This window comes from Haemaphysalis longicornis, unplaced genomic scaffold (genome assembly GCF_048455015.1).
Source record: "Haemaphysalis longicornis isolate Haplotype H1 unplaced genomic scaffold, Haemaphysalis longicornis Haplotype H1 scaffold_1, whole genome shotgun sequence".
In the NCBI taxonomy this organism is placed as follows: Eukaryota; Metazoa; Arthropoda; class Arachnida; order Ixodida; family Ixodidae; genus Haemaphysalis; species Haemaphysalis longicornis.
Window position 1 is genome coordinate 150,952,111 of NW_027526203.1, and position 20,485 is coordinate 150,972,595.

A 20,485-nucleotide genomic window follows, 5' to 3' on the forward strand; every position below is an offset into this window, starting at 1 on the left:
CAAAGGTGTGCACGTGACGAAACAAAGGAACATATTCTAAGCAATCTCAGTTCGCCACAAATCTCACTAGTCGTTGCGCTGGAACACCTTAAAGGGTAGATGATGCCGCCGACTACCGCATTCTCTACCAGTTTCCAGGCCTCGAATTTCGTCTCGTGTCTATCTGGAATGAAAACAAATAAAATCGAATGCAGGCTTACCGACATAACTACATTTCTTCAAAATTGAACGCTGCATGCGCATAGCGGTCGAAATTGACACGAACCATCGAACACTTTGCTCGAAGCGCAAGTCAAGGTTCTGTACACTCCATAGCTCTCTTTAACATTGCAATGTGCTGGATTCCTCGGGCCGTCAGTAAAATACTAAACATCAAGTACTCAACCACGATGTTGACAGAACCATGCGCACAACCAAGCGATCCATAGCACATAAATATTTTACCCTCAAGGGCCCTCAACGTAGGCTAGGCAAAACAGAAACTGTAATATGGAGATTTAGCTACTCTTGAAAATCTGAAGTCGTTTGGTCATAAAATACAACCGGACACAGAAGTCACCAATATCGCCGTAAGTAGCCTCATTTTGCGACACAGAAATGGAATTCTTTTAAACGGCTACATTTCCAGAATAACCGCCAACCCAGCCAATCGCAGCACTGTTAGTGAAGCACGCTGACCAAGTTGTTCATGTACATTAACGCATCACCAGTCACAATATGGTCCAAAAGAGCCAAAAATTTGGCACCAATGGATCACAAAATCAGGATTCATCGTAAGCTAAACCAAAAAGAGCTTCCCTGGCATTCCTCTAACCACCAGCCAGGAGGCACTTCTCCGATCTAACACACGCAACACCCGGACGACCTAATTACACTTCAAATAATAAACTAACCCTCCCCCCCCCCCCCCCCCCCGTAAACGAGCTTCAGCTCAAAAAATAGTACTCCTAACCAGTATTAGATACTTCGCGCACGTTGAATAGGCATTTAACCTAACAAAAATTAAGGGCCTGACGCCAAGTGTGAAAAATCTGATGGCAGGTGTGAGAGACACTTCCATCACGCGCCTTTCGTACGGCACTTGCATCGTATCCGCAACGGGGCACGACTCCCACGAACAGTCACGTTCCTCAGGAAACTTGCACCACAATTCCTTAAAATCAACTTTATACTTACTACGCACGCATCAACGGAAGCCCTGGCGTAAAAACTGCCCTCAACCGGAACCTTCACCTTTTAATAATGGTTTTAGGCGGCTTCCGCTAGCATCAACGTTACGAATGTGGAACTGCAAGGTTTTGGTAATGCATTTTGGTATCCGTATCAAAAGAAAGCGCTAACCCCTCATATCCTCAGCACCGATATTAATAAGTGGTTTGCAAAGCCGCGTCGTAAATTTCTGTTAAAGCATCTATACAAAAACACATAGGACAAATTTAATTATCACGCCCCCCCACCCCAACCCCTTGATCCCATGTGGACCCCCAAGAACAAAACAATTTTTGGCCGAATACCGTCAGTTCGCCATTGTGTGGAACATCATATTTGTGGATGCAGTTGTAGTTCTTGCCCGGTACAGAAACGTGCCTCCGCTGCAAACAGTTAATAAAACTCACAATTCATGTTATATGAAAATTCAACCAGGGTCTACAAAAAAAAAGAGCTGAGTGCGTTGCTACCGTGCTTCCACTGCAAGTTTCCAGCGACGAAACAACAGGCCTATTGCACGCCACGTGACAGGTAAAAGTTACAGTACGTGAGTAGAATAAGTGTACCCCATCCGCACAGAACTCTCATTCCGGGAGAGTTGTGGCCTAAAGAGTCACCAGCCTGTCTGTTGAAGCAAAAAATGGCGCCAGATGACGGAGAAAGGAAAACGAAGACGCAAACCCGATGTTGAAGTACAGATGCCTGTCGAAGTAGTTAGGACAAAAGACAAAGAAACGACGAAGACGTGACGACAAAGACACAAGTACCATATAGAAATAAAGAAGTCCTTCATAAACGTCGCCAAACTTTCGCCTTCAATGCGAGAAAGCAGACTTACGTGAAGAAGTGCAGCTTGCTCGGCCGGTTGGTACATATTGACGGATGGAAAATAGCGAAAAAAACGCAAACATAACGAGAGACGACACAACAAACAGACTAAGGTGCCAAGGCAGTCTTTCGCCAATAGAAGAGCAGACTCTCTGGGCCCTCTCGTAAGGAATCTGTCCCTGAACACCCCTTGCTAAAGGGATACCCCGCCACCCTCACCCCGAATACCATCATGCACCTGTCTCCCCAGTTAGGATGGTGAGACGGAGGTTCCTCTACACGAAAGTTTAATCAGATAACAAGATTGGCGTGTAGAGCATCGCTAGTCTGGCTAGTCCAGACTGGCACTCGCATAAAATCAGCAAAGACGCATGCAATAATTTGTTTTTATGCATTCATTGCGGGGTTCATAACAGCGTCGGCCATACGGGCTGTGGGAGTGCTGTAAGATATTACACCTCACTGTACACCGCCCCGCTGCAGGCATGTCGGTGACTCCAGGAACTATACCGCATTCGAAAACTTCATTTATGTTTATGACATTCAGCGCGCGCTGCAGCTGAGCTACCTCCACGAAGGCACCTAGACATTGATTGCTTGTGCTATCTTCGCTTAACCCGACATTTTTTCTGTATCTTGCATTATAGCTCTATCTAACTCTCTCGCTCGCTCTCTTACTCTTTCTGCTGTGTTCGTACCCGAATTCTATTGATTTGGCCGAGCAACGATATAGCAAGCATTTAAGTCGGTTATAGTAGTTGCCTCACAAGGCCCACTAGGCCTAATTCTACTGTCATTATTGACTTTAAATAGATTTTAAGAGATTGTGTTGCCTGTGTTCTCGGCCAGTAGTTGCAAACGGTGTCATGTCTTTTTTAATAATGTGAGAATTTTTGCCAACACTCCTGTCAGCTAGAGGATTTAGCAACATTCACATCGCAGATTGGCGTTGTCGGTCGCACGGGAGCGGGAAAATCCTCCCTGGCCATGGCACTGCTTCGGGTGCTTAAGGTATCTGCAGGGACGATTCGCATCGATGGTGTTGACATCACCACAGTACCTCTGCGGAAGCTTCGATCGGCCGTCACGCTAATCCCACAGGCAAGAGGAAAAAATCATCATTTCTATTTACAACTGTTAGCTTACTCTACATGTAAATGTGTACGCTCCTGCTAAATAACGTTGCTCCGCAGCTCAAACTGTGTGTCAGCCTAACCACTGAAATGACTTTTATACGTGTCTAGAGAGTTTAAATGGTTTGCCGTTAGCCAATACTAAAGCTTTGTGAATTTTGTTTTTGCATAGTATTACTATATCTGCGGACGTTATCAGCGTATATATAAAAATGAAGCATCTGTTGTGGGTACTAAGAACCTAACACTGGCGTGGTATTTTTGGACCTGGAATCGCAACTGCTGCACAGCAGCTGCTTTTCTGTGTTTATTTCGTGCAACAAAATTCCTCCGAAAGCAGGTCTAATTTACGAACAGAACAACGCTTCCTAGAAGTATCATCCGAAGTTAGAATATAAACTTGGCAAACCTTCCCGCCGGTCGACCCAGGTCGACCGGAAGTTTTTATTTTCTGGCAGAGGGTCGAACTTGGCGTCGTTGTCCAACGCCCAGCGAAAAATAGAAGGGCGTCAATGGTGCTGGTTTTATAACATGCTAAAATTCGCTGTAACTTCAACACAGGAAGTCGTGCATCAGACCGCAAAACGCTGGTAAAAATAAGCGGGGCAATCGGCTCTAAGAGGAGGAAGAAATAGTTGGTACAAATACAGCGAAAACATGCGATTAAAAAAGGAAAAACAAAACACCGATGTTAAACGTGGACAGTCCTTAAAGCATACAGAGCAAGAATATAAAATATGTTCCTCTATAGGCATACATAAAAATAAATATCTTAAAAGCGATAAATGCATTGAAAGCGAAAACACCTCGAACCAGTTTTGTAACGAAACAATATACAAACACATATTTCTGACCTGGGTAACACTAGCGGAACCGGATATTTACGTAAAATGGGATACAACACTAAAATGGGGGCGTTAGAGCATTCTGCACGCCGAGACTTGATTCCAGGTCCTTCCTCTTCCACAGGAGCCTTGCCTGACAAGTGGAAGCCTCCGAGACGTCCTCGACCCCACTCGCAGCCACACGGACGAGCGTGTGTGGGAGGCGCTCGAGCGGGCTCACCTGAAGGAGTATGTCATGGCCCATCCGGATAGTATCCTCCTCGACGTAGGCGACGCCGGTGGTAACCTTAGGTAAGGGGGCGTATTTTCATATTATTTTACAGCTAAAATCAGTGGTACCATGGTACACTGGATTGTATTCGGAAAACTTAATTGGGGCCTGCGAATGAAGTCCTATTGCTAGGTCTTCATGACTTGGCCGGAGTCGTCACCGCAGATGTAGCCAACCCGGCTAGGGGTCCCCCACTCCCCGTAACCTGGTCGCCGGAGTCCTCCTGTCTGGCCAGCGCCACGATGACTCGCTGGACAGCCTGGAGTTGAAGATTTTGGTCTTCAGTCCGCACCGCCTCCTCGAAGGCAGGCGGAATCGTTCTTGTGTTTGATTCGTCCGGGTATGCGAAGCAATACCAGACGATGTGCTCAAGTCTTGCTGGAGCTTTGCGACACACCCGACAGGTGGCATCAGGGTATGTCTCCGGGTAATAAAACAGGCAAGTCGGTTGCTGACAACCGACGCCCCGATTCAAAGGGAAAGCCGCTAATCATCATCATCATCATCGGGTACATCTTGTGCGTTACGTAGGGGCTCGGGACCGTCTTTGTCTGGAGTTGCCTATAGATGATCGCGTGCTCCCTCCTCAATCCTTTGCAGGGCGTCGGGAGCTTGCGACTGGCAAGTCGATAGGCCTGAGTAATTTCTTTGTAGGTAGTCATTCGGTCTCGTGTGCTGTGCAACAAATGCACTCAGACACGTAGATGCGTCTTGGTGCCCTACTGTTCGTGGTAGTTGTAGCCCAGCTTGACCAGGATTCTTCTGCCTGGTTTTGTTATGGTTAGCCTCTCTAGCTGGGCCACCCGTTGGGCCTCGATGACTTCGTCGAAGGTGTTGTGTACGCCCAGGCTTAGCAGTCGCTCGGTACTTGCGGACTCGGGTAGTTCGATGGCAGTTTTATACGCGCTTCGGATGAGCAATTCCAACTTTTTCTTCTCATTGGTTTTCCACATGTGAAACGCCGCCACGTATGTTATGTGGCTCATGACGAATGACTGCACTAGTCGTATGAGGTTCTCCTCGCGCAGCCCCCTCTTCCTATTGGAAACCCGTTTCATGAGCCGAATGGCGCTGACTGCCTTTCCGGCGATCTTCGCCATTGTGCCCCCATTGTTGCCCTTTTCGTTAAGAAGCATGTCCAGTACTCTGATGTCGGATACCCGAGGATCGCCGACCCGTCCTGGGTGTAGATCCTAATATCCTCTCGCTCTCTTCGTTGTCCACGCTGACTGTCTTTGGGCTTGTACAAAAGCAGCTCAGACTTCCTCGGTGAGCATCTCAGGCCAGTGCCCTCGAGGCTCCCCTCGACGGTCCTCACTGCTTTCTGCAGGACCTCTTCTACTTGGGCGTCGCTACCTCCCTTGACCCACAGGGTGATATCGTCGGCATATATCGTATACTCGACGTTCTCCACCTCTGCGAGCTGGTGGGCGACGCTGATCATCACTAGGTTGAACAGGAGCGGCGAGATCACTGACCCTTAAGGCGTACTTCGGCTCCCGATCTCCTTGGCTTTCATCTCGACGTCTCCGGCGATGAGCGCTGCCGTTCGCCCCGTCAGGGAGCTCTTGTTATACTCGTGAGATCTTTTGCCCATGTACAACCTCGAAACTTGGTCGAGTATCGCCGAGTAGTTAACATTATCAAACGCTCCTTGTAGGTAGAGCTCCAATACATCCCTGGTGCCTCGGGTGTCCCTGTCGATGGTTGGGTGTCTAAACTACAGCATGGCGTTTTGTGTGCAGAGGTTCCGTCGGAACCCATTCATCGTTACCGGGTATAGGTCGTTGTCTTCGAGGTAATCTTGCCACCATGCCATCAGGACGTGCTCGAACACCTTGCCCACGCAGGACGTCAGTGAGATTGGTCGGAGGTTGTCTTTACTTGGTGATTTGCCCGGCTTTGGGATCAGGATCATACGTGAGGTCTTCCATTCTCTCGGCACGATTCCCGTACTCCAAAAGTCATTGTAATATTTGCTCAGCGCTACTATCGACGCCTCGTCCAGGTTCCGGAGCGCCCTATTGGGCACCCTGTCTGGTCCCGGCGCTGACCTGCTATTAAGCTTTTGCAATGCTGCTCTTACTTCCGCCACACTGATTTCTCTGTCTTGTTTCTCGTTCGGTCTGCCTCGATAGTCCATGTGCGCGACCTCCGGCGAGTCAGGGATGTACTTTTCCAGTAGCTGCTGCGCCGCCGCCATCGCTCCCTTTTCTTTGATTTCCCGATGCATAATTTTCGCTCGCCTGTCCCGTTGATGAGATTTTGTCTTGGTTTCGTCCAAGAGGTGACGGCACAGATTCCAAGTTTTTCTATTATGCATTTGTCCGTCTGCGGCATTGCAAATTTCGTTCCATTTTTGGTCACTGAGCACGCCGCTGTGCTCCTCGATTTTGCGATTGAGTTCAGCCACCTTTTTACGCAGTCTCCTGTTAAGTATTTGCTTTTTCCATCGTTCTCGTATAGAGCGTGTGGAAGAACGTCCAGGGAGGCAAGGGAGGAGGCCGTCGTCAATAAAAAGCACATATATTTACATTATGTACAGGGAACCGTCTAAAAAGCGTCCATCTTGTAGCCGCACCTGGTCGTCTTCGTCCTCATCGCTATGGGTCTGTTGCGCTCACTGCTTGCGACGTCCTCGTCGTCATCGAAAGTTCCAACACTCTCCCGCCCCACAAGAGTTCCTGTAAGCGACATGAAGCAAAGTCTTGCAGCTACTGTCAACAAACGTTAATGTTAAGTAACCGAGTCCTGGGGCGAAGATATTTGGTCAGTATGTCGCTTGTATCTAGCCGGTCTGTGAATTTATACTTTTTTCTGATTTTCGGCCTTCTCTTCCTTCGAGACTTCGCCTTTCTCCTGACTTTCGGTCTGGGTTTCTCCATGATAACCACGCCGGCTGATGAATCACAGGCACGACGTTTTGAGTAGCTCAGGGTGCGCATTGACTTCAACTGTAGTTGTTTCACTGGCGTATGGCCTTTGTACCCGATGACCCAGTTGAAACCGGGAACGTTTATGCCTTTTTCAGTGAGCACCTTCCCAGTACCACATTCTCGCGGTTTCTCCGATTTCCGAACACATCTGTTAGCCTTCTTAATCATAGGTGTCCCCATGCCGACGGCAGCCTTTTTATCTAGACTCTTTCCAGAAGAAGGGGGTGAGCGGTCTTTCGCGTCGTCCCTCAAGCTGACGGGAAGGTGAACGATCTTCGAGGGGTCCGTGGTTTATAAGGGCTGCGTTCAAGCAGTTTGCCTTTTGTGGCCGTGCCCTCGTGCGGATGTAGCTGGTGCACTTTTCTTGTCATGGCCGTAGATCCGGCACTGTAGGCGCTCCCGTCACAGCCACACATGTACGAAGTGTTGGCCCGTTTGTCTTTTAGCAACAACTGTGTTTCGACTTCTGTAGTTATTTCTACCTCTGTCGGAGGTCCCCCTGCGTCTAGGTTGGCAAGTTCTCTCTTGTGATTGTCCTTCTTCATACTGTCTACAACGTACCTTGCGACCCCAGAGGAGCTCTGAAGCACTCCTGGTGCGTAAGCTTTGGCGGTAACCTCGTCGGAGTCCGGACCGTCATTCACGATATTCTGTTCCAGTGCGGATGCTGTCGACATGGACTGCGGCGATTCTCGCTGGATTACTTTCCGCTTCTGGGGCGGTGTTCCCAGTATCATGGTGTCTTCCGTTCCGATCGAGGGAGGCACATTCGTCTGGTGTATCCCAAGTGCCGTCTCAGCCGAGTGGTTATTCATAGAGGCGTATGTCGTCGTTGGACCAGGGGATGTAGCCAAGCTTGAAGATGCTTGGGTTTGATGACCTATTACTGGAACCTCCATCGATTTCATTGAAGTCGTATGCTTCACGCAAGTTCCGGTCTCCTCCCCAGGCTCTTTACTCCCGCTTGTATTACTCGACTCATATTTTCGTAGCGGTTGCCCTCTTTCTTCTTTTACGAGCTGTGGGTTCTGAGGGTCATGTCCTTTTCGTCCATGAAGTCTCTTTTCGAGGTAGCAAATAATTCTATACGCTTCTTTAACGGACTCTAAGGCATCGTACTGTTGGCCGTCGATTCGTGTTCCGCATGCAAGGGCTTCCAGCTTCTCGCTGATTGCAGCAAGTCTGCCGGCACTGTGCTGGAGCCTGGCAATCGAAACAGCGGCCCCGACGTCTTTGGTTTCCTCTAATGTGGGCGTAACTGCGGCGATAATGTTCTCATTAAATTCAAGAAGACGGGCAAGTAGAAGCCGGTTCACCTGCTTCGACGCCTCCTCCTTCTTTCGGGGTGAGCAATGCGGTCGAAGAATTGAATCCCGCTCCATGGCTCGCCTCGTCGTGTCGCTTGACGTCCGGGGTTTCGGCACCATGTAGAAGAACGTCCAGGGAGGCAAGGGAGGAGGCCGTCGTCAATAAAAAGCACATATATTTACATTATGTACAGGGAACCGTCTAAAAAGCGTCCATCTTGTAGCCGCACCTGGTCGTCTTCTTCCTCATCGCTATGGGTCTGTTGCGCTCACTGCTTGCGACGTCCTCGTCGTCATCGAAAGTTCCAACAGAGCGCTTGGCCTCCAGAAGGTGCGCTAGCCGGCTGCTGACGCCATCTATCCTGTCGTCGTCCGTTGTAATCTGCCTCGTGACCGCCTTGACGTCACAGGTGACTCTTTCCATCCAGGCGCTTATGTCTGTGATTTCTTCCTCTGCTCGTTCGGCCCTCTGCATCCGGAATGCCACCCAGTCGACCCAGTGGTGCTTTCGTATTTGTGGCTTTTGTGTCATTAATCTGATCCCGGTCTCTACTATGGCGTGATCACTGCCTAGGTCCGTCCCGGTATTCCTCCACGTCACCTCTTCCTCCGCAGTGTTCTTAACGAAAGTGAGGTCAGGCGTTGTGTCCCGGGACACGTAGTTTACGGTTGTTGGATTCGTCGGGTCCGTGACTAGGATATATCCGTTGTCGGCCACGTCCTCCGCCAGATGATGTACCATGGCAGGTAACGCGAAGGGCAAGCACCTGCCATGGTACAACATTCCTACAACGTACTATTCATCGAGCCGCAATGCGTGGTGATCGCTTCAAATCAATGTGCCAATAGTGCGACGGAAATACTAGTTATGGTGCATGGCAAACACAGGCACACACGTTCCACGTCCTTATTACCCAGTTAAATTAATTTATTGACTCTTGCTTGTTTAATGGGACAGGCAACCGATTCTTGTCGAGTATATTTTTCTATCTCAAATGAAAGGGCATCAGTTACAAATGACCTCGAGCCGAAATGGTTTGCTGATAGCGCCCTTGAACTTTTCAAATCGGAATTTTTACATCTACTAGCCATACGTGTCCCTCCAAAAGGAATGCTGTCAACCATGACAGTGAACCGTGTATACGTTTCAGTGCACGTGAGGTTAAAATAGCTATTTAAGTTTTCCCCAGCTAGAACAACAATAATGTGTAACCTTTCCTGTTTTTTAATGCGGCTCTTTATTCACATGTTGAAATCGACGAAGTTTTGTGGACACGTAATGTAGTGTCGTCACCTGTAGACGCCACATGGCGCCACCTTTCAGGCTTCAGAAATTGTAGTGTAAGATTAGAATTATTTCCGCCTGTTTGTTTAAAAATTTCCTTGCGGTTACCCCACTAACCGCAGGTACCTAGTCAACGCAGGCTTTCATATTAGCTAGAGGACGTGCACTCCACAAAAATCGGTTCTTTTCTCCTTTAATAAGCGAGGGGCATCCTTTATTTTTTAGCGTATGTATTTACTCAAGATTTCGGATGGGGCCTTGCGGCCTAAGCTATAGGAAGCAAGGAAGGTCGATATCCTAAAGGTCTGTTATCGAGTGTGGTTTCTGACGTAGCTTCACTAGAACGAGACCATGACTCGACGAAGTGTTGTTTTCCTGTACGTGAGGCTGCTTAGGAAGTGTACAAAAGCGCTCCACATCTGTAGGGCGTCTTTGTCAGCAGTTACCGGTTAACACAGGGTGGTTGGGAAACGTTGTCCGATGCCTTGTAATGCAGTGTGCCTGCAGCCGAAAGGAAATATCGAAATATTCATGTCATGTGGCATTAACCAGGCTTTCCAGCTAAGACCCCCTTCCCTGAGTAAAAGATGGATATGCTGGACGATAGTAGACGCGAAGGAGGGAGTCGGTTTCTGCTTGTGCTAACTTGCCACTGTCACTGCAGCCGCTATCACAGGCGGCTGCACTGACATTTTTTTTTTTTCAAGTATTTTTATATGCGTCTGCTATCAGCGCCATCGCCGCGACCAGTATGCTGCGAACAATGCTCGAAGCAAGGCTAAAAGAAGTGGTTTGAGAGGTATCGATAGGGTATAACCTTCCGCAGGCGCACATGAGTGTTCCGATACTTTCGGTTACCGCTCCTGACGCTACACGGCGCTACGATACGGCTTGGCCGCAGCTCCCATGTTCCAATTACTTCTGACGGCACCTGTACGTGCGCACCTATTTTCAGGGTACGTGCTCGTGACCCGTACATATCATACAACGCTTTTTTAAGGCTAAAGAAAGCTTTATTGCCCCATTCTGCAAAAAACCTTTGTTGCTGTTGCTGCATGGTCTAGACAATGGCCACCGCTGTACAAGAGTAAATACATAAAAAGTTACAAAGGGTCTTAAGGTGTACGGCACCAAAGCGTTCCTTCGACATCGACGAAGCGATTTGCAACACGGTTGCGGCATTTTTCTCTTCATTCTTTCCAACCACTTAAGTTCAGCCAGAGTCCTTCAATGCCAGAGTCCTTCAATGCTTTATTGAAGGACTCTGGTTCAGCGAAAAGAGCAAGGCTAGCCGCAATGTTTCTTAATCGCCATGGCACGGGTAAGCCAGGCGTTTACGCCTGTGGGGCTTCAAATGTGGTAGAGTGTAAGCTTGCGCTTGTTGTCATTCATATTCGAATAGAATGCGCAGAGCAAAACACAAGGACGACAGGGAAGATAGGGCACCCGACAGGCGCTGCCCCGTGTAATTGTCCTTTTGTCCTTGCATTTTTCTCTGTGAATTCTAGTCGATTAATATCTGGGAATGAAAAATTGCAGATGCGGGATGTTGGCCACTTTGAGCGAGTATGGGACAAGTGTTCGAAAGTTTTCATTTTCTAGCGTCGTGCCCTGCCTTAACGTTTCGATTTTTTGGTAACACAGAGGGAAGAGGTAGAGGGAGAAGGCGTTTACTGAGGAAAAAATACGAAAATTTGGGAAAGGCTTTAAACAGATGGCTGTCAGCGCAAAGGTAGAACTCTAATTCCATAGCCCTAGATCACGGAGCAAGAATAAAATAGGAGGGGAAACTGAGCTTCCTGGGGCAGCCTGATAACGTCACAAGCACTTGGCGAACGTCAAGTTTCCGGCATCTGGCGGCAAGCGAAGGAAGTGCGCAGTCATCGCCACGGCCGGCGCTCGTTCTGTTCGCGCTCGCCCAGTCCAACCCGGCCGCGGCATCGCGTCGGCATTTCGCCGGGACGTGGCCGAAGCGAGAATGTGCGCGCTCTTCTGCACTTCCGTTGGCTGAAGAGCCCGCCTTGCCCGCCTTCGCGACTAATTTTTCGTCAAATTTAAACCGGCCGGTACGAACGAATAAAAGGGGCATTTTCTCTTAATGCGTAAGCAATCTTGCGCGAGCACCAAGTTCAAAATACAAACCTGTAAACGCAAAAATATGTAAAACCTGTAAACGCACGGCCTTATCTCGCGTGCGTAGCGCTCGAAGCGAGTTGAGTGCTCCGGCCAATTTATGACGCGCGCACGCGCGCGAGCGCGCAACGTCGCGTTCCGTCCCCGCCTCGCGCAGCAGCTCGAGCGCATAGCGGTTCACGCTTTGTGGCGAATGCTGCAAACAGCAGTATTGCTTTTAATACATTCAACAGGTGCCGCTGTCAAATTGTTCGCCGCCGCATATACGCAGCAACGTAGGTCGCCGTAGTTATCATTGTGACATTATCTGGTCGCTCGATCACGCCGGCCGCAATGGGCGTTTCCTCTCCTATATTCTTGCTCCGTGCCCTAGATGCAGCCCCTCCTTCCCTCACCCTTTTATTCAACTAACGCTGATTTTGAGGTAAAGAGCTGTCAGGGCTTCCTCCCAACATTTCGATAGACGTGGTATACGTAATGATTCACTTGTTCTCCCATGAGCAAATTCTTGGACACACTTTGCGTGTCTGGGGGTTATGCTTTCCCGGATTTAGCACAGATTTGAGTTATCCTCGGGCGTTTCCTTAAATTTGGGGATATATGTCTTGGTTTATATGCTGCGCAAAGTTTGCAATTCTTTGGCGTTGAGGTCTTCGTGCGGCACGGGAAAGGATAGTGCTGCTAAATGTAGAACGAGGAGGCGTTCTCCATATTTTTCGGGGAGGTGAGTGTGGTAGTCGTGGTTGAAGGAACATGAGTAATTCGTGTTCTTTGAGTGCTTTGAGTACTTTTCGTTCTACTGACTAGTTACTTTACAGACTGTAGCATCTGGGTGTTCATGTGATTCGAACTTTCCTCAGTGTGGATGGTAGAACTTTTCTGCAGCGTTTAGGTATTCTATCTGCAGCCAACAGTCTAATGCCCTCTCGAAAGTCTGACAACCTATCGGTAGTCGTACTTTCGCACATCCTTTCGTATGCTTCCTATACGCCTCAAGCGCTGCCTGTAGGGGCGCCACTGAAATCCCCCTAGCGGCCCGTTTCGAAAGCAGTCGCAGGAGTCGCCGGCCCGCTCACCACTGTCGCCGTTGCTTTTGTGCCACGTTGTGATATTTTCCGTTTGTATGCGCTGGAAATACATATTTATGTGGCGCAGTCACTGTGTTCGCAAATGTGGGGTATTTACGAGAGTGTAGCTGCTTCTGACGAGATCTTAGTGTGGTACATTCTGTCCGCATAAGCGCTGGGTGTGTGTCACAGGCCGGCGTCGCGAAACCGGCATATGCGTGGAGCTGATCGTAATTCCACTGCCCTGAAATTTACTAACAGTACCTCCGTAAGCAGCGTTCGTTCAGATGATCATGGTACGGCTATACACTACGATGTAAATCGGTTTCGTGTGCTTTCATAATCTAGCGGAGCACTCATACCTGACAGCACGCCATTTACGCTTCATATCTCAGATATTGATCACTACCCTGAACAAGCCGATGTGGCATCAATTTCACGGACATTCTACGCAATAAGTACGTTGAATAATGCAAAATTACATCCGGGAGTCAGCACAAAGAATTTACGGCTGGGTCGTCTTATCGGGAGGTGAGCCCTCCCAAACAGTCGTCATCTGCCACATATATCCTCCGCTTATATCTCCGTCCGCGACTAAACGCTTCTTCGAAACATCATCATATGATACAGGGAGCCTGCAGAATCTAGCACCCAAGTGAAATCAGAGGGTGTTGACAGATACCACACTCTTCCAACGAAACCTTTTATCGCTTGCGAACTTACTTACTGTATACCTCAAAAGATGTGCCCGCGCGCCGAGTGATCAGCTGTTCGTTAAAGTCGAAGAACAAAATAAAAGTTAACGCGCAGCTTGTGTGTGTGACTACTAAAACGGTCATTCCTCGATTTCTCTCCGCATTTGTACACAATGATAGTTAAGCGCCCCCGCCGCCCCCCCCCCCCCCTTCCCTGTCTTGGAAAATATTAATGCATTTCGCATCTAGTTGGGGTAGTGAGTCCTACCTTGAGTCCTACCTTTTAAGTTAAGACGAATGTCTCCAGCATTACCGAAGCTGCACTGGTTTTTTTTCATTCCCGCACGAGCTATTATATTGCTTTTATTTTTCCGTGGTTTCATTAAATCTCCTTGTCCTTGCTATCAGGCGGGAGTAGACACATATTTAACGACCCACAGACTTGGAATATACTTAACATATCGACTTGAAATTATACTTAACATGTTCGCGTGGCCTGTATTCCTATAAAAGGCACAATTTATTGTCAGGTATTAGGTGATCACATCCCCGAATCATATTTTTCTACGACGTATATATTCGAAACAAAGCCGAATTAATTGTTCCCACTGCAAAACGAAACCAACCTTTTACTGTACCGGTATCAGGTCTGAACGAGGCGTCAATAGAATTCACTTGCATCTGACATATTCGGAGGGAACAGTGGTGATATGCTGCTGCCTTCACTGACGCCCGTAATAGCGGAGAAGAAGCGCGCAGTACCACGTCCCCGGATAGCTCTTGTTGGCGTTCGAGCACTCTATCACGACGCAGCTGTTTTTTGAAGTGCCCTAGACGGACTATTTGCTTACAGACATCAGCATAAGAAGTTGTTTAGCGCGCGGGAAGGCAAAAAAATCGAAAAGAACCAAAACACTGCATGAGCCGCTATCAGCTGCGCAGCGGTCATCCTGTGAGCCCGGCGGAGAAGCGGCGGCAGGCGGCGCAGTGATCGCGAAGCTCGAGGCGTATTAAGTGCGATGCACTTTATAAGCGACTCTGAATCCGCCTCCTCCTCTCCCCTAGCAACGGCGCGAGGAGCGGAGAGGAGCGTCTGTAGCAACGGCGCAGCGACGTCACACCCCACGTGACCCGCGCGCGCTCCGCCTCCCGCGCCGTGGCTGCGCGCGCCCGCGCCGGCTCCCGCACCGCTCCTCGCGCCGTGACGTCACACTCCCACGTGACCGCGCGCTGGCGCCTTTGCGTCTGCTCCCCCTCTCCTCGCGCCTGACATCACATGCTCTGCAGCTGGCGCGCCTCTCCCCCCGTTAGGTTTGCACTCACCCTCGGCGCGCGCCTCTCCCCTCGCCTGACAGCTCCCCCTCGCCGGTACTACGCCTCTCAAGGCGATGGCAGAATTACTACGCCGTGTACTCTCGGCGCAAGAAATGCATTTTTATTTTCACGTTTTTAGAATTTTACCTCGAATGATTTTGATCTTGGCTTGTCGCTTGTCCTTGTGTAGGCGTGCATCTACGTCTATCGGCAGGGGGAAGTTTTTGTGGAGAGTAGCCAGGTCGGTGACATACCCATTATGGCGTCCAGTCCGGAAGGTTGTCTAGCTTACATTAGATGGCGCGTCACAATTTTGTTTTTCTCCGGCCTTCTAAGTTTCCCAAGATTCCGCGCACATCCACACCTAAAAATTGTCAGCACCGAAGCAAATAGACAAAAACCAGCCACAGGAAGTGCCCTCCAGAGCGCCCTCCATGCAGGTAAGCAGAGGAGTACTTAGTGGTGGCGCCACCTGTCGAGATACCCATTCCCTATAGTGAAGTACGACTTCGCTTCCCTGTCGTTCGTGAGAAGCGATCGGTGAAGACAGTGAATTGTCCCTCAGTGGAATCAGAATGCAATAAAAATTCACCTCTTCTATGAGGGTAACGGGTTGCACATCCCCCTTGCCTAAGTGCTCTCCTGAATGAAATATCAGATTATGGATTGGACATTTATACAGTCTGAAAGCTACTTCGCCTAGCAGCATTGTCGACTATGAATTATTTACAATAAATTGCATTCTCATAATAAGACCTAACATTATACAGAAGCACTTGTAGGTTGAAGATTTCCTCGGAGATGTTAAACACATGAGAATACCGAAGTATGCATCGACAATCGTAGTAAAAATTACGCTGTAGGTCGACACGCATATTCTTAAACTGAAATAAAACAATGGCGTCAAGTTGAAGCCAGGTTTTGACAATTACTTTTTTATTCGACTTGTTCGATCGTCTTGGTTATAAATTATGAGGGCACATCGATATTTACGAAGTTCAGTGTGCATGTTTATCCTTTTTTAGCGTTACTTCTGTTAAGCCTCTTCGCAAGAAATTTCGACTAGTGCAATTTTCGTTTCAGAAACGGCAAAAAGAAGGGCCGGACTGGGGGGATAGTTTTCAACAGGATTTAGTCCTGACGAGGGACACGTAATACATCCCATTATTCGATCTTCTTCAATCGATCATTTCATTCGTTAAATCGTTTGTTTGTTTAATTCTCTCGTATATCCCTTTCTCTGTTTCCTAGTCTCTCGTGCTCTCATTTTTAGGAACACCGAATTAAATAGAGAACACTGTCGAGCAGACGAGAAGAGTCTAGTATTGTGACCCTAAAGCTGCTCATTTTCCCTACAAAGAAGCCAGCCGATTCGGCATGCCAAAAAACGAAATGTGCGCTTCGCATGAAACAGGATTATATAGCCCTGCGTGGCCATGAGCTGGACACAAGCAAAAAAAAAAACAAATGACAACGTGCGATTTGCGGTATTATTAAGACGAAAAAATCATCAAACGAAATGTGGAGAATACAGATATGTATTGCGAACATATTGGCTTCTGCACACCAGAGATATGTTCTCAATAACCCTGATTTGAAAACAAGTTGTGGACTAAGTGGGCTTGCATGTACTCTGATGAAGACCGAGTAGGTATGTTCAGGAAATAGAATTCGGTATCCGTGAATTTAAATAAAATAACTTCCTCTTCATACGCCTAATTTGGGGGCTTGCGAAGTAAATTAAAGGGGAAGTCGCTGTAGAAGCAGCAACCTCCTAGACGTTAATTTTTTAATCCAATTTTACAATTCTTCGTGCGGAGGAAGTTTAAAAGCGCACAAGGAAGGAGGGACGGACAGAAAGTACACAAGCAAGCGCTTAAAACGAGGAAAAGAATCCCAAATAAACAAAAGCAGTACCGAAAGGTAGGCTAGTTTGTGCATCGTGGAAGTTTTAAAGCGCATAACGAATTAGGGGCGGACCCCAACACGGAAAAGGTGGTATTTCTTAGACAGATTCCTATAGCCAAAGTGAAGCCGAGCTTCAGAAAACTTAGGGCTCGGTAAAGTCCAGCCAAATACAAATCAGGCCTAATTTCTGTGATCATGGCCCTGTTCCAAGCGGGTGATTCCGTTTCGAATTGTCGGTGTGGCAGTTGAATAGTATATTTACCTTGTGAATCCTGTCAAGAAAAGAAATCTCTTTACCTCAAGGTAGAGCCTTCAGTTTCCAGCCGTGTAGTGTTCAGTCGCGTTTACGCAGTCTGCGCAGACAACACGTGACTATAAGCTTTTTTTTATATTCTTAGGCAAGCAGTAACCAATCACAATAGCAATAAATTTGCTTGCAGGCCTCTTACAGGGACAAATAGTGGCACATTTACAAAACCATTCATTTCCGTGACGTTTTTGAGCGCGTTGATTTTAAGCCACCTTTGAAGTGTCCGTACGTATTGTGCAATGCGTAGCCTTGTCCAGTTCAACGTAAAAGTATTGTTGATAAGATACTGAGGTTGTCATTAGGTGAATCTAAGTTAACAAATCCTGTTGAGGTAGTTGGTTCATTACTGCAGTAAAAAGAAGAAGCGTCCACTAAACTGACGAAGACGAAGGTACACACAAAAGAGATATACAGGCGCCTGTGTATGTCTACTGTGTCTAGCTTCGTCTTTGTCTGCTTAATGCCCTATTCTTCTTTTTACTGGAGCATGACTCTAAGGCCATAGTGGATTGAAGAAATTGTGGAGTTTTCACTTGACACATCTTAATGTCACTCACTGCTTTCTTAGAAGATATTGAGCACCAGCTACACTTTTCGTAATGTGGGAGGTCACTTATTTCTTCTCGGAAAGGAACGCGCTAAATCCATATCCTCACGGCGAACCACGGAAGGTGGATAGGCCGAACAGGTTAAAGGATGTAGCGTTGCGCTTGCATTATAGGGGATGTGATATTGGCTCTGCTCTCTTGTGTTTTGTCTCCATCCTTTCCTTTGGCACATCTTTATCCCACAAGTTTCTAATTGAAAATGAGACTGGAAACATCGCTCATTTTGAAACTACAGAGAGCGCGTGCATGACTCACACTAATTAACTCGTAGATTAGCGACAATTCATGCACATAACATCGCTTTTGATTTTGCGAAGCCGCAGTATTTTCTGTATCCCATATGTTTCGTGCACCCCAACTTTATTAGCTGAGTCCGCGAAGCATAAAGAAAGCTCTCGGCACTTCCTGCGACAGGTTAATCTCTTAGTTTCTATACAAAATGAGGAGTTCATGCCTTGCCCTTAATAACATATAGAAACGCAGAAAGAAACAAAAATCTCCCTAAACGGAGCAATATGGTTACGTTGCCTACCCAAGACTTGAGTGGCCTCCGCAGTGTTATTGCTAAAACTTGATAAAGAATACAATCTGTGTACAGCGCAGGCCAAAGGCAGCTCGTTTGTCTGGCCAGGGCGCTGCTCCGGGATCCTCGGATTCTGCTGTTGGATGAGTCCACGTCCAGCATGGATGACGACACGGACAGGCTGATACAAGCCACCATTCGCCGGAGCTTCACCAATTGCACTGTTTTCACCATCGCGCACCGGCTTGACACCGTACTAGACCACGACAGGTACGTAGCACTCATAATTCTAAAGTCAAACACGCACGGTAACAAGATTAGCATTATTAGCAGTGCCTTTAGATTTCAATCTTCAAATTACAAGTACACCAATGGTAGATCATGCGCAAATAGGGAGAGATTAAGCATCACATGCACGAACACGGTCTTTGCATTTAAACTTATACTTCTGAACATTTGTGGCTTGATACAGAAATTTTGATTTTATATAGCTATATATGTTATCAAAAGCGTACATCTTAGCGCACGAAAGTCATTGGATCTTCTTAAGGTTCTTTAGCCTTTAACACAGCCTTTCGGGTCTTGCCTCACTCCGACAAGGCAACGTAAAAGAACTGCATTTAACCTGCGTTCGTAGTGCATGACTGGATGTCTACTGCCGAACGACATTTCCATTGTGGAAAACAGCACCTTGTGCGCGGGATTTTCCGACTATCCTAGGTATTAGGATAGTCTGTTCTTTCTGCTGCCCTGTTTTATATTTACTGCTGCCCAATATCGAGGTATCCCTGGACGCGTTTACTGCGGACACATTGTAAACAGTCACACGATTGCACGGATAGATAGAGGCATCCACGCTACTGGTGTTCAATAGAATTTTTCCCATGCGTCATCAGTTAGGTTGCTCGCTTTGTTGTCAATTACGGACATTGTATGGTAAACGGCAACAAGATAGCCACAACGTAAGCCCGTGTTCATCCAGGTGTTGCCATATTATTACGTCAGAGAACAACATTTCAGGTTTCTTCTGCAAATTAAAACTTGAACGGTTATAGTTAAGTTAGTTTTCGTTAACCAAGGGCTTTGGAAACATTTACTTTATTGTTATGCTGTTTTATGCGCAGAATTCTGGTGATGGCTGGAGGTAACGTCATCGAGTTCGGTCCAACAGAGGTGCTCAGCACGGATCCTGGCTCGCACTTCTATGCCTTTCTGCGTCTGTCCGGATTAGAGCAACGAAGCAGTTTGCAGCGTTCTTACACGATGCAACACGTGACTCGTTTGTAGGTTCTAACACCGAAATATCGGCTCATTACTTCAAGAGGCCGCGCATTGTCCTGATGAAGCTTTTTAACATTGAATCTGCAATACTGCAGAGAAACACTGATATCATTGTGTATTATACCTTATGCGTTGGCCTGATTCGCTGCAACACATACTGTAAGTGTATTCCTTATGCACCTTATGTTCATATAGAAGCCCCAAAGCACTCGACCTGTTGTCTAAGTGGCCATTGAACGAAAATCATTCAGTATTATGAATAAATGCTGTGAGCGTATCTGTGCCTGCTATATTTTGAGGTATTTCTATATCCTTAAATCCCATGAATGCGTCATTTGCCTTTAAACATTAAACATGAAATGCTCAAAATGAGCATATATTTAAACATGCCAAGCGTTAGCAAGCTTTTAAGTACGAGACAAAGAATGATCGCTCCTTGGCTTTGTTGTACAGGAAAAGAAAACGCAATTTATTTATGATCAAGCTGTTCAGCGTGAGCAAACCACATTTCACGAGAAGCACTTGATGTAGTTACATAACGTGCTCGCACTACAACATTACAACAAATGAAGAATAATTAGTAGCCTTATTAAAAGCCAAGTAAAAGTCAATTTGCCACAGTGATAAAGCCGTACACTTTACCACTGCGCTACAACGGTGTGCACTGCACTCTTCATTTCGGTGGTGCAGCGTCCACGAATTTTGTAAGTGTGGGGCATACAGAAAGGATAATTTTTCAAACTTTTATAACCCACTAGTGCTGCACTAGTGCTCCACTAGGAGAAATTGTACTTGAAAAACTGGCAAACCTGTATACGCAATGCCTAATGAC

At 47.4% G+C, this 20,485-nt stretch overlaps 1 protein-coding gene across 1 annotated transcript in view; it reads left to right on the top strand.

Annotated features, from left to right (window-relative positions):
• The window catches only part of LOC144166604 (ATP-binding cassette sub-family C member 4-like), a 216,827-nt gene extending 196,942 nt beyond the window's left edge, over positions 1 to 19,885 (top strand). Inside the window, exons 24-27 of the mRNA XM_077696121.1 lie at positions 2,980 to 3,138; positions 4,140 to 4,306; positions 18,448 to 18,642; positions 19,497 to 19,885. Coding sequence (XP_077552247.1) covers positions 2,980 to 3,138; positions 4,140 to 4,306; positions 18,448 to 18,642; positions 19,497 to 19,659 — 684 coding nt within the window. The 3' untranslated portion in view covers positions 19,660 to 19,885. The remainder of the gene's footprint in view (positions 1 to 2,979; positions 3,139 to 4,139; positions 4,307 to 18,447; positions 18,643 to 19,496) is intronic.
• The last annotated feature ends 600 nt before the right edge of the window (positions 19,886 to 20,485 follow it).